The sequence below is a fragment of the Artemia sp. Qi Xiang Cuo genome, chromosome 3, assembly GCF_049724085.1.
Source record: "Artemia sp. Qi Xiang Cuo chromosome 3, ASM4972408v1, whole genome shotgun sequence".
Classification (NCBI taxonomy): Eukaryota; Metazoa; Arthropoda; class Branchiopoda; order Anostraca; family Artemiidae; genus Artemia; species Artemia sp. Qi Xiang Cuo.
Window position 1 is genome coordinate 12,661,568 of NC_142796.1, and position 12,422 is coordinate 12,673,989.

Consider the following 12,422-nt stretch of genomic DNA (forward strand, 5'->3'; position numbering starts at 1 on the left):
CTAACTAAGTGAAGGTCAACACACACGTGTTTAACTTGTTTATTCTGAACCATCGTCTGGAGAAGGATGCCCCTGGTACTTTGGCAGCTTTCCAAGGACAACCAGAGGCAATGCACTCTTACTTGACCCATATATTAGATGACTCGGTGAAGGTCAACACATACGCGTTTAACTAGTTTATTCTGAACCATCGTCTAGAGGAAGATGCCCCTGGTACTTTAGCAACTTTCCAAGGACAACCAGAGGCAATGCACTCTTACTTGACCCACATATTAGATAACTCAGTGAAGGTCAACACACACGTGTTTAACTTGTTTATTCTGAACCATCGTCTGGAGAAGGATGCCCCTGGTACTTTGGCAACTTTCCAAGGACAACCAGAGGCAATGCACTCTTACTTGACCCACATATTAGATAACTCAGTGAAGGTCAACACACACGTGTTTAACTTGTTTATTCTGAACCATTGCCTGGAGGAGGATACCTCTGGTACTTTGGCAACTTTCCAAGGACAACCAGGGGCAATGCACTCTTACTTGACCTGTACATAAGATAACTCGGTGAAGGTCATCAAGCCCGTGTTTAATTGTTTAATTGTGAACTGTGAGCTAACAGGTTTTTATGAGCTTTGGCTTTGCATGCGGGAATTCCTCTCCACATACACACGTGTTTAACAGGTTTGTTTTGAACTGTGAGGTAACAGATTTCATGTCAATGAACTTAGTGTTAATGCATGTAGGTATATTCAGGATTATGTATAAAAGTTTGATGAAGAGTTAGTATCACAGTTTCACGTAGGACATTGTTTTAAATTATTATTAATAATTCAATTTGAACATTACAAAAAATGAGTAATTTGACAATTTTGGATATTGAGAGATAGGAGGAGGATGATGATATTGAAGTGAAAATAAGATCTTCAAATGTTGAAAATAAGAGCTTCAAAAGTCTCAATGTTGTCTATACCATAACCCCCCCCCCCCAAAAAAAAAAAAACCAACTAGATTTTTGACCTTTTAGTACTTTTATGTTTAACTTAGATACAATAATGTGATAAGCACATTTGATTTCAGTATCCTCAGATGTATAATTTTGTTGCGTAGACTGAATAAAATCGTCTGCCAACTGATTTTTGAATCTTTTTCAAAGACCTTTTGGATCTACAGGATCTCCAGAAATGAGAATCTGAACCACATAAAAAAGGTATATGATACAGACATTTATGTGCCCTATCCTACAGTGTTAATCAAAGGGTAGGGTATCCGGATGTCTATAGGCTATGCAAAATGACTTTAAAGCACGGTAGAAACCTGAGAAACTGATAATAGGCGAGGACAAGCACCAAATTGATTGGCACCATAAAATTATTAAGTTGGACATCTGTATTATATAAGTTTTGTCTGTGATCTGTCAAAATTATAGATTTTCCTAAAAATATTTAGTTTCCCCCATCCACAAGAGCCGATGTATTCTGATTTGCTACTAAACATTTTAACATTTTGGGGGTTAAGAAAACTTAAATGCTGAAATACCACTTCCAAGTGCGAGGGAGTTGTCCCGCGCCCCCATACTTCTTTCAGACTGCGATCACTAAGTCTTTCAGTTCTTTTTTAAAGAAATATGTTTAGGGTATTTCTCATTCAAATTGCTTCACTTAAGATCTGTAAGAATGAAGACTTGCTTCTCATCTATAATTAATTTTTTATAACCCAAAAGAGAATCAAGTGGCATTCTTTCTCATTCTTTGACCGTGTTAATATAAATCGGGTTAGTAGAGAAGCTTCGTTTGTCGCTAGGGACTGAATTGTTGCCTAATCTAATTATTGAACAGTCCTTTATTTGTTCTGGCTTTTTTTTAAATTAATTTTTCAGTTTGTCTTATGATTTTTTAAAATTCACATCAAGAGGTTAATTTTTTTTTTTTTTAGCGCCGAGGCTTGGCAGCGGTCCTGGCCGAAATCGGCCAGGACCTCTGGCTGATCTTTTATCTTTTCCCTTCGTTTTTTCAACTAGCTGAAAATTAAACTCGTTTTAAATGGGGGAAAACAAAAAGTACGGCGTCCGCGAATGGGGCAGAAAGTAGTCATAAGAGAATTCAAAGGATTTGGGATTTATATTGGAGGTAGAAAAAACTTGAACTTCAGATAATGTGGGATGAGGTTGAAAAGTTTAAAAGGAGTCAAACTTCTTATCACATTGTTCTTCTGCTATAGCTTTCATTTTTGAAGCTTTAAGACAAAGAAGTTAAACTTCAGCTTAACAAAGGAGGATTGAGGGGACGGTAGGCCCTTATGAACATGATAATTATGTATAATAATAATTATGTGCATATAATTATGCACATGATAATGTGCATGATAATTATGCACATTATGTTTGTTCTATATTTTGACATCACTCTTCACTTTCATTAAAAAAATCATCCTTAAATTTAATTATCAGTTTATTTTAGTATTATATTTCAAGTTTTCCAAAGTATGGGGCCCCCCCCCCCCCAAGACCCGTGTTCTTTGTGCTAAATCTTAATTACTTATAATAACATTTCGAGACTGAAATGGCTTATTTGGATGCATCTATTTTACGTGGTAAAATAGAGCTTTCCAAAATATGGGGGCTGGAGGGCAAACAGCTCCTTACCCTTTAATCCAAGGTTTCTAATTACAAAATATGAAACACAATGCCAAAGGGTCTTTAGGTACTCAACGGGTATTCTACACATTCTGTGTATAATATAGGTTTATTTTCTGTATCTCCAGTGCCATTTATCAGACATCAATCAGCAAATGCATCGTGGCCACTTTTATTTTATTTTTCGGATCCTTCTTCTACTCTGCAAAATATCTGACTCGTTTTGTGTTGCTTCTTACGTTTATATTCAATTCAATTATTGAAAATACTGTGTAGTTTTTCTATCAGAATTTCACAATAACCTTCTCATAAAAATATCGGTCAATACCTTTAAGGGATTTTTCCCAAATGGCCGCCCTAATTACAGCTTTTTTTTCTTATCGCAGTTCAAATATTGAATAAATAGCAAAGTTTCTGCAGTTTTTCTTTTCATAAAGCCGCTAATGTGTAAAAAGAAATTCCATTTCCCAGGTACAACACATTGTATGTATTTTATTGCCATAACGGTCTCTTAATAATACTACCATTACTGTTTTTATTATTCCTATGATTATTTTCTGGGCAGTTAAACAGTAGCTGGGGACGAGGGCTGTCCAATTCATATATATATATATATATATATATATATATATATATATATATATATATATATATATATATATATATATATATATATTAAGGAGCGATGCGGCTCGATAGTAATCGAAACTCTAAGGCACTGAGTCTTGATAAGAATAGATACATCAAAAGAATCGAAGTTTAAGGCTTATTCAAAATATTCATAACTCATAAAGTTTAATGTTACCCATCAAAAGTTAGGAGCCTGAGAAAATTTGCCCATTTTTTGAAAAAGGGGGAAACACTCCCAAAACGTAAAGTGATCTTAATAAAAATAACATTATCAGATTCAGCATATCCGAGAACCAATGTACAAAAATGAAGAATTTTGCTTTTTCTGCCAGAAGAAAGATGACGGATGTGTGTTTGTTTGTTTTTTATCTTTTTTTTCTCACAGGGTTGATCTTATCGAACCAGTGATCTTAGAAGACCGGAAGATGGCTCATTTGAGGACATCAAAAGTTCAATGCCCTTTTTAGGTGACCAAAAATATTAGAGGGCATCTAGCCCCCTTCCCGCGCCCTTTTTTCCCCAAAGTCGTCCGATAAAAATTTTGAGATAGTAATTTTGTTCACCATACACGAAAGATCGAAGAAATATATATATATATATATATATATATATATATATATATATATATATATATATATATATATATATATATATATATATATATATATATATATATATATATATATATATATATATATATATATATATATATATATATATATATATATATATATATATATATATATATATATATATATATATATATATATATATATATATATATATATATATATATATATATATATATATATATATATATATATATATATATATATATATATATATATATATATATATATATATATATATAGATATATATATCGATATATATATATATATATATATATATATATATATATTATTTATTTGAGAAACACATATGCGACATTTTTGTTATATTCGATTTGAGATGCAATAACTTAAAAATAATACGAAAAAACTTATAAATCTAGTTGCTATAGTTGATTTAATCGAACCTTCAGCATATTGTAAATTTTTGTGTCACTTGCTCGAGCCTCTGGTTCACTGACCTGAAAAACAAAGAAGAGCCTAAGGAGCAGAGCAAACTACTTTAAAGATAAATTACTGAAATAAATTACTTTATATTAATAAATTTTATATAAACTTTAATTACCTTATATAGATTGTATTTCTTGAAATAAAAAATTGTTGCTGGAACAGCGAGGCAGCAAAATACTATTACAACTTTGAAGTATTTTTTAAACGAAACCCAAGTTTTTCTTTTCCAAGTTTGCTGTCACCCTTACATTGTATTACAGAAATTAAATTTCCCAACCAAAATCAATTTTTATTCCAATATAAACTGACTTTTTATCACCATACAAACTGACACTTGATAGAAATAAAAATATGAGTTACATTAAGTTGTTAGTATGGCTTTTGTTTGATAGTTAACTATGAGTAACTCTTAATAACGCAATATTAACTTGTTGTCAGTATAGAAAATTACAATTATTGGTAATTAATGGTAAGTTATCGAAATTTAGCAAGATAGATTCTTACCAAAGCCCCTGGTAGAAGGCTGGTATGAACCACTCTTTTGGTTGGTGCCATAATGGAAAATTTATAATTTAAATAATAAGTGTCAACAGATTCAGGTAACTTTGGGATTTCAGTAGGGGGAGGGGAGCCCCCTCCCTCACCCTGCGCACGTCCCTACCTGCTAGTTTGGCACTAAGTAAAAGTTATCATTATTGCAGAATCTTACAGTTAACTCTAAGGAAAACTCGACCATCTAAGAAGCCTTAAACTTAAGCTAAAACTTAAAAGACTTAAGCTACTCAATACTTGAACTATGACTCAAATTAAGGAGTCTTAACATACCAGACTTAAAGTCTTGAGACTTAAAAGTCTAGACTAAACGTAAGACTTAAAAAATCTTAGACTTAAGAGTCTTAAGAGTTAGTAAAGTCTTAAAATACCAGAAGATCCGTAAACATTCAACTCGGACTAACCCTTCTATCTTAGAGAGTCCGTCAGAGTAGGTGATTTATTAACATAATATTTTAACCATTTAAATTTGAGAGGCGTCTTTTAAATAATTAAGATTTTGTTCTTTTTGGTGGAGCCATCTCTAACTCTAATCTATCACTACTATCAAGTTACTAGTTGTGGTAGCTGTTGCAGTTGTGGTCTTTTCCGTGGTTTCTCCGTCATAACTCAGCGTTGCCTTAGTAAAGAGGGAAAAGTCAACCCCATTTTTTCTTAAAGATTTTACCCAGCGGAACTGAAATGCTCCATAATGAATCAACTGGCTTTAACTGAGGTAGCTGAGATAAAAACTAAGATTCAGGTTGAGGAGGGGAGGGGTCCTCAAAATCCTTCAATAGGAATTTTCCTCTTGATGAAATGTCAATTATTTATAGACAATACTTTTTAAATATCACACAGCTTCACAAAGACATTCCTATTCATTATTAAATCCCGAAGCCTGAATTCAGAGTCAAGAGCTGTCAGCAATCAAAAGCTAAATTTTGGTGGATACGTATATACGTGCAGTAATCTAGGATCAAGTATTAAGCTACCAACATGTCACATGCGCCTTGGACACACAAATAATTAATATTTTTTAATCTACTGCTACTACTACTAACAACTCACCGCAGCCCCAATCCGCCTGAGGCCAACACAGCTACGCACGCTCCTCCTCCACCCCAATCCATTCAAAGCCTCCTTTTTTACACCCGCCCACGAAGTTCTCATTTACTTTAAATCTTTCTTTATGACGTCCTCCCACCCCAGACGGGGACGACCTGCTTTCCGTTTAGCCCTAGACGGTTGGCCGAAAAGAACAATCTTCGCCAATCCGTCATCCTTCATCCGCACAAAGTGCCCTATCCACCTCAACCTTTCTTTCATTATAGCCCTAGAGAGCGGCATTGAACCACATTTTTCGTGTAGCCTATTGTTTGAAATACGGTCAGTCAGCCATGTACCCAGAACAATCCGTAGGCAATTTTTCTGGAAAACATCTAGCAAATCTTCATCCGCTTTTCGAAGCGCCCATGCTTCAAAGTCATATTTGACCACTGTCATCACTGTAGCTTCTGATATTCTAATCTTGGTTTGCAGACTTATCTTCCTATTCTTCCAAAATTTTTTTAACTGTGAAAAAACGCTCTAAGTCTTGGCTATTCTACTTTTAACATCTTCACTGCTCCCACCATCTTTACTAATAATACTACCAAGGTAAGTGACGCTGCCCAACTGATCTATCTTTTCATTACCCAACGTCACCCTTTCATCTTCTCTTTTCATTGGACTAATCAAAGGTGTTTTATTTGTAAATTTTATATTACTCCAATATGTTTTGATTGTTTTCAGAACTATGCTTCTTTTCAGCTTTATTCTTTGCTATCGCCTCTAGCATTAATTCAAAATTCTCATCTAAAGCCCTCCAGCCAACGCGTTGTAGAGCAAGGCAATTTATTGAAAGCATCTAAAAGTTAAATATAGAATCCAGCCTATAATTAACATTTTTTTTATAACCGCATCTCTTGAAATAAAGCAAGCCATATTTTTACTTCAAAAGACAGTACTACTTTTCAAATATGAAAGAGAGAGAGAGAGAGAGAGAGAGAGAGAGAGAGAGAGAGAGAGAGAGAGAGAGAGAGAGAGAGAGAGAGAGAGAGAGAGAGAGAGAGAGAGGGAGAACTGACCAGAATTGTTTTCCATCCAAGGTGGTGTAGAAGTCTACGTTTCAGGCTCAACAGCCGCCCTGGTTTATACACTGAACGGGAGATCCAAGTATGTTTATCAACCACTTCTATTGAGACGTTCAAATTCCTTAAAATATAATAAAAGGACAAAACTAAAAGTAAAATTAATATAATTAATACATAACGTAAACAAAACAATAGCTATACAAATAAAACTTAATAGAAAAAAAATCAGACATAAAATCCATTCGAATATATTTAATATATAGACTTTGAACCTGGAGTCACTCTATCTAGACATTCATGGCTCCCCATGTGAGCGCATTCTGTCATCATGTAATTAGCTAGTTGTGGCTTTTTTTGTTCTTCTTTTACGTTTTTTGTCGTCTATATAGAAGGATACACGCTTTTAATATTGCAAAGACGTTGCAAAATGCAACGTCTTTCGTTGCACGCATGTTATGAGACGGGCTAGGTTATTTTTGTTTTTTATATGTTCTTTTATTTCTATTTTCCACGTTCATAGTAAATTTCTCTTTTTTGTCTATATTTGATCCTAAGACTGGAATTCAACAGTCGAAATGAATATGATACCAAATATATCTTATTAAACGAGCAATAATTGCATATATATATATATATATATCAGTAATTTTATTTCTCAAAAATGGATCAAATTTTTTTTTCTGAAAATTGGCTTACTGCCATGTTCCGGTGTGAAAACTCTAAATAGGTTACGACTTTGAGGAAATTTGCTTCTACCTCCCAACCCCCTTCATATTCTTCATAAATCGTCTACTGACTGAAATTAGAGACCTCTGAAGGCTGAAAGCTTCAAGCATAAACAGGAGTTTCAAAACGCAGTTTCTTTGTTAACAAATCAGTTGACTCCGAGGTTTTAGAAAAAGACATTCTCGTTTGTTAGCTGTGAAGCGAGTCTCAGATTCTTCGCATTTAATGCTAAGCATTGCGGCCAAATAATAATTTGCATACCATGGGACCGAGCTTCACTAGGTGATTATTGTTCGTTCAATAAAATTGTTCCTAATAAGGCAATTGTTCATTTTTTGGTGTGAAAAGCGACCTAGATAGGGCATGACGTTGGAAAAATTCGTTTAAGGTCTTAATCCATTTAAGGAAAATATTTCTCATGTGAATGACATTACAAACATTCAGAATCCAATACTCTTAATGGTTTACTTTCTACAGCAAATAAAATAAATTGAAATAAAGTTGTTTCGTGAACAAAACTACTTTTGTTTTTCCGAGCGTAGCTTGGTCCCCTTGCACTAAAACAATAAAAGTTTAAAGAATGATTTTAAATAATAAGCTATATTAGAAATAAAATATAAGACCAGCCGTGCAAAAAGTGGGGTAGCATAGTAGCAATACTTGGCAGATTTCATGGCCTAGTGAATTTTTTTGGCAGATTTTGTCTGAAAATACAGTTTTTACGTATAAAAACACTTTTTGCTCAAAGAAAAGTTGTCGAACCACAAGTTCTGCTGCTAAAGTGTCGGCGGCTTTTGGATTTCTGTCGAATTTTGCTACTGGCAACTTTGGAACTTTTTCCATACATATCCAGATTTCTTCGAAATATAATACAAATCAGAACGAAAATAGACAAAAATTAAAAAAAAATCAGAAAGAAAACAAATACCGAAATCAAAATCAATGCTATTAGGTGTAGAAGAAAAGTAATGAGACTGATATTTTTCTTAGCAATGTTTTAATTCCTTTCAAACATCAATGCTATACCCTTCAAAGCAGTTCCCTTGGGTAGTTACAAACCGATGGAGACGATATTCCCACAGTTCGTAGCAGCGCTGGGAATCTTTCACCGTTTTCGTCTTCAGCTTCAAGCACGTGTATGATGATGTGTTTTCATTAAAATTCCTTGACTTTTGGGAGTTTCCCACTCCTCCCTTTTTTTCAAAAATTAGACAAATTCTCTCAGGCTTGTAGCTTTCGATAGGTGACACGAAACTTAATGAATATTGTATATTTAGAATCACCATAAAAAACCCATTCTTTTGATGTATCTATTGATATTAAAGTTCTGTTTTTTAGAGTTACAGCTACCATTGAGCTATTCCGTGACGCACAACGAAAAACACAACTTCACTAATTGCAGTCTTAAAAATCAGGTAGTTAATAAACGAAGTAAAAACTCGAACTGAGCTATGGAAGGGTTCCGATACACGTGCTCTCGCAAGGACAACAGAACAGGATTGCCAGATCGCTTGCAGTATCACAAGTTTCATTACCTTTTTTCGGCACTTCGTGTTCTTCAAAACAAAATAAAAATCCAAAAACAGTTTCGTATCACCTTTTTATAGTCCCAACAGTAAAATTAACGTGATGTACCCGGCATCTAAAACATGATTGTAACTTTAAATAATAATAGTTTACTTCCTATTTACTGCAATTCCAGAAACAAACAAACATTCATTCAAGTTTTTAGATTGATTAAAACTAAGATTAAAACTGTCATGAAAATTGATTAAACCTGTTATGATAAAAGTTATTAAACGGTTATTAAACCGTTATAAGACTAAAACCTGTTAGGAAAAGGGAGAAGATAGTCCAGGAGCTCCGGAAGAAGGTTCACCCATCCCTAATTTCCTTAGATGTATCCATACATAGGAAGGGCTTTGCTAGCTTTGTAAGTGTGATAAGGACCTATACAGGAAATGGGTTGATGACTGGGCTTGGCTAAATAATATGTGCTTTTGGGGAATCCTTGGTGTATATATTCGTAAATTGTTCTAAAAGACGCAAAATAACCAAAGTTCATTAAAATATCTCGAGGATGAAACTGGACCAGAGAGGGAGGAGAGGGGGCTACAATACACCTCCCTCTCTTTGATTACGACTGTGACTGATTTTCCTTCTTGGCAAGTTGCAATGATAATCAGAGGCAACGCTGTAGAGTTGCCTATAGTAAAGGCCATAAGGCTCCAATGTTGTATTATTTTTTCCCAGAGGCACTCCATATGGAAGGGGTGTTCATACAAACTTCGGAGGGGGCTCATTCGATTGTAAATCGGATGTTCTAGTGCCCTTTTTAATCGGAGGGCAACTAGCCCCCCTCCCCTCCCCCATGCCCTTTTTTTCTCTAAATGCTTCCGATCGAATTTTGAGATGGTCATTTTGTTAAAAAAAAGTTCAGAAAAAAGATCAGATAGCAAAAACTCCAGGGTCGACACAGACCCCCCCGGGCCTGGGGGCAGGCGGTGTAAGTTATGCCCTGGGGGCATATATGGTTCTTATGGAAGGGATGCTCGTATAGACTTCGGAGGGAACCTCATTTGATTGGAAATTGAAAGTTCTAGTTCACCTTTTAAGAGTCACAAGAAATCGTAGGGCAACTAGCCCCCTCCCCCCACTACGCCTTTTTTCCCCAAACCCATCAGATAAAAATTTTGAGACAGCCATTTTTTTAAAAAGTTCAAACATCAAATAACAAAAACTTTGGGGTTAACACAATCCCCCAGAGCCCGGGAACAAGTGTTTTAGGTTATACCCCGGGGGCATATAAGGTTTTTATGTAAGGGGTGGTCGTATAAACTTCAGAGGTGGCTCATTTAATTGGAAATTGAAAGTTCTAGTTACCTTTTTGTGAGTCAAAAGTGATCAGAGGGCATCTAACCCCTCCCCCTCCCCACACCCTCTTTTCCCCAAATGCATCGGTTGAAAATTTTTTAGATAGTTAGTTTGTTTGAAATAATCCAACGATCAAGAAAACAAAAATTCGGGGTCAACATACCCCCCCCCCCTCCCGCCCGGTGAAGGGTTGCAACTTATGCCCCGGGAGCTTATAAGGTTTTCATGGAAGACATGGTCGTGTAAACTTTAGAGGGGACTCAAATGATGAGAAATTGAAAGTTATAAATCCATTTTTAAGAGTCAAAAGTGACCCGATGGCATCTAGCCCCCCTTCCCAACCCTCTTTTCCCCAAATGCGTCCGATCGAATTTCTTATATAGCCATTTTATTCAAAATAGATCAAAGATCATATAACAAAAACTCCGGGGATAAAACAGCCGCCCAGAACCAGGGACAAGTGTTGTAAATTGTGCCTCGGGCGCATGTAAGGTTTCTATGGAAGGGGTGGTAGTACAAGGTTCAGAGGGGGCTCATTCTATTGCAAATCGGAATTACTAGTGCCCTTTTTGAGTCAAAAGTGATCGGAGGGCAGCTAGCGCCCCAAAAAGGCCCCTTTTCCCCAAATGAATACAATCAAAATTTTTAGATAGCCATTTAGTTCAAAATAGTTTAAAGACTAAATAACAAAACCTTCGGGGTCGATGCAACCCCCGAAAGCCCGGAAGCAAATGTTGCAAGTTATGCCCCGGGGGTATATAAGGTTTCTATGTAAGCAATGGTCGTATAAATTTCATAGGTGGCTAATTTGATTAAAAACTGAAAGTTCAAATTACCTTTTTGACAGTCAAAAGTGATCGGAGAGCATATACCCCCCCCCCTTTTCACACACACCCTCTTTTTCCCAAATGCATTCAATCAAAATTTTAGAGATAGCTATTTTGTTTGATATAGTCCAACAATCAGATAACAAAACTTTGAGGTCAACATGACCCCCACCAGAGCCCGAGCGATGGGTTGTAACTTATGCCCCGGGGGCATATAAGGTTTTTATGGAAGAGGTAAACATCAGAGGGGGCTCGAATGACTAGACATTGAATGTACTAGTTCTCTTTCTGAGAGTCAAATGTGATCCGATGACAACTAGCCTCCCCCTCACCAGCCCTATTTTTCCCCAATGCGTCCGATCGAATCTAAGAGGTATTCATTTTATCCAAAATAGGCCAAAGATCATATAATAGAAGCTCCAGGGTTTACAAAACCCCCCAAGAACCCTGGGGCAAGGGCTGTAGATTATGCCTCGGGGGAATATAGGGTTTTTATGAAAGGAATGGTCGAATAAACTTCGAAGGGGGCTCATTCTATTGGCAATTGACGGTTCTGGTTCCCTTTTAAAGAATCAAAAGGGACTGGAGAGCAACTAGCCCCGCCCTCTTCACCCAAAATCCATCCGATAGAATTTTTTTAGATAGTTATTTTGTTAAAATAAGTCAGATAAATAACCCTCCAGGGTCAATACAACCCCCCGAGCCTGGGGGCAAGTGTTGTATGTTATGCCCTGGGGGTATAAAAGGTTTTTATGCAAAGGTTTTTAGAATAGTTCAAAGATCAGATAAGCTTGACTCCCACCATCACTCAAAAATGTTATTAACGATATTTTATTCTAAAGCTTAAGGGAGCTGACCCCCGGCCCTCCCTGCATGGTCAGACCCCCCCCCCCCAAAAAAAAACTTATTAACGATACTTTATTCCAAAAATCATGAGAGATCATCCATGGTTCTCCATGCCCCCCCCACCCAAAAAAAAACTCAACATATT

The 12,422-nt window shown here is 35.8% G+C and overlaps 1 protein-coding gene across 3 annotated transcripts in view; it reads right to left on the reverse strand.

Moving 5' to 3' along the window:
• Positions 1–4,205: 4,205 nt before the first annotated feature.
• Positions 4,206–12,422, reverse strand: part of LOC148953776 (uncharacterized) — a 57,569-nt gene continuing 49,352 nt past the window's right edge. For all 3 annotated transcript variants that reach the window (XM_089108477.1, XM_089108478.1, XM_089108479.1), the window contains exons 5-6: positions 6,999–7,125; positions 4,206–4,349 (exon numbers count right to left, since the gene is read on the reverse strand). In XM_089108477.1, coding sequence (XP_088964603.1) covers positions 4,275–4,349; positions 6,999–7,125 — 202 coding nt within the window. In that variant the 3' untranslated portion in view covers positions 4,206–4,274. The remainder of the gene's footprint in view (positions 4,350–6,998; positions 7,126–12,422) is intronic.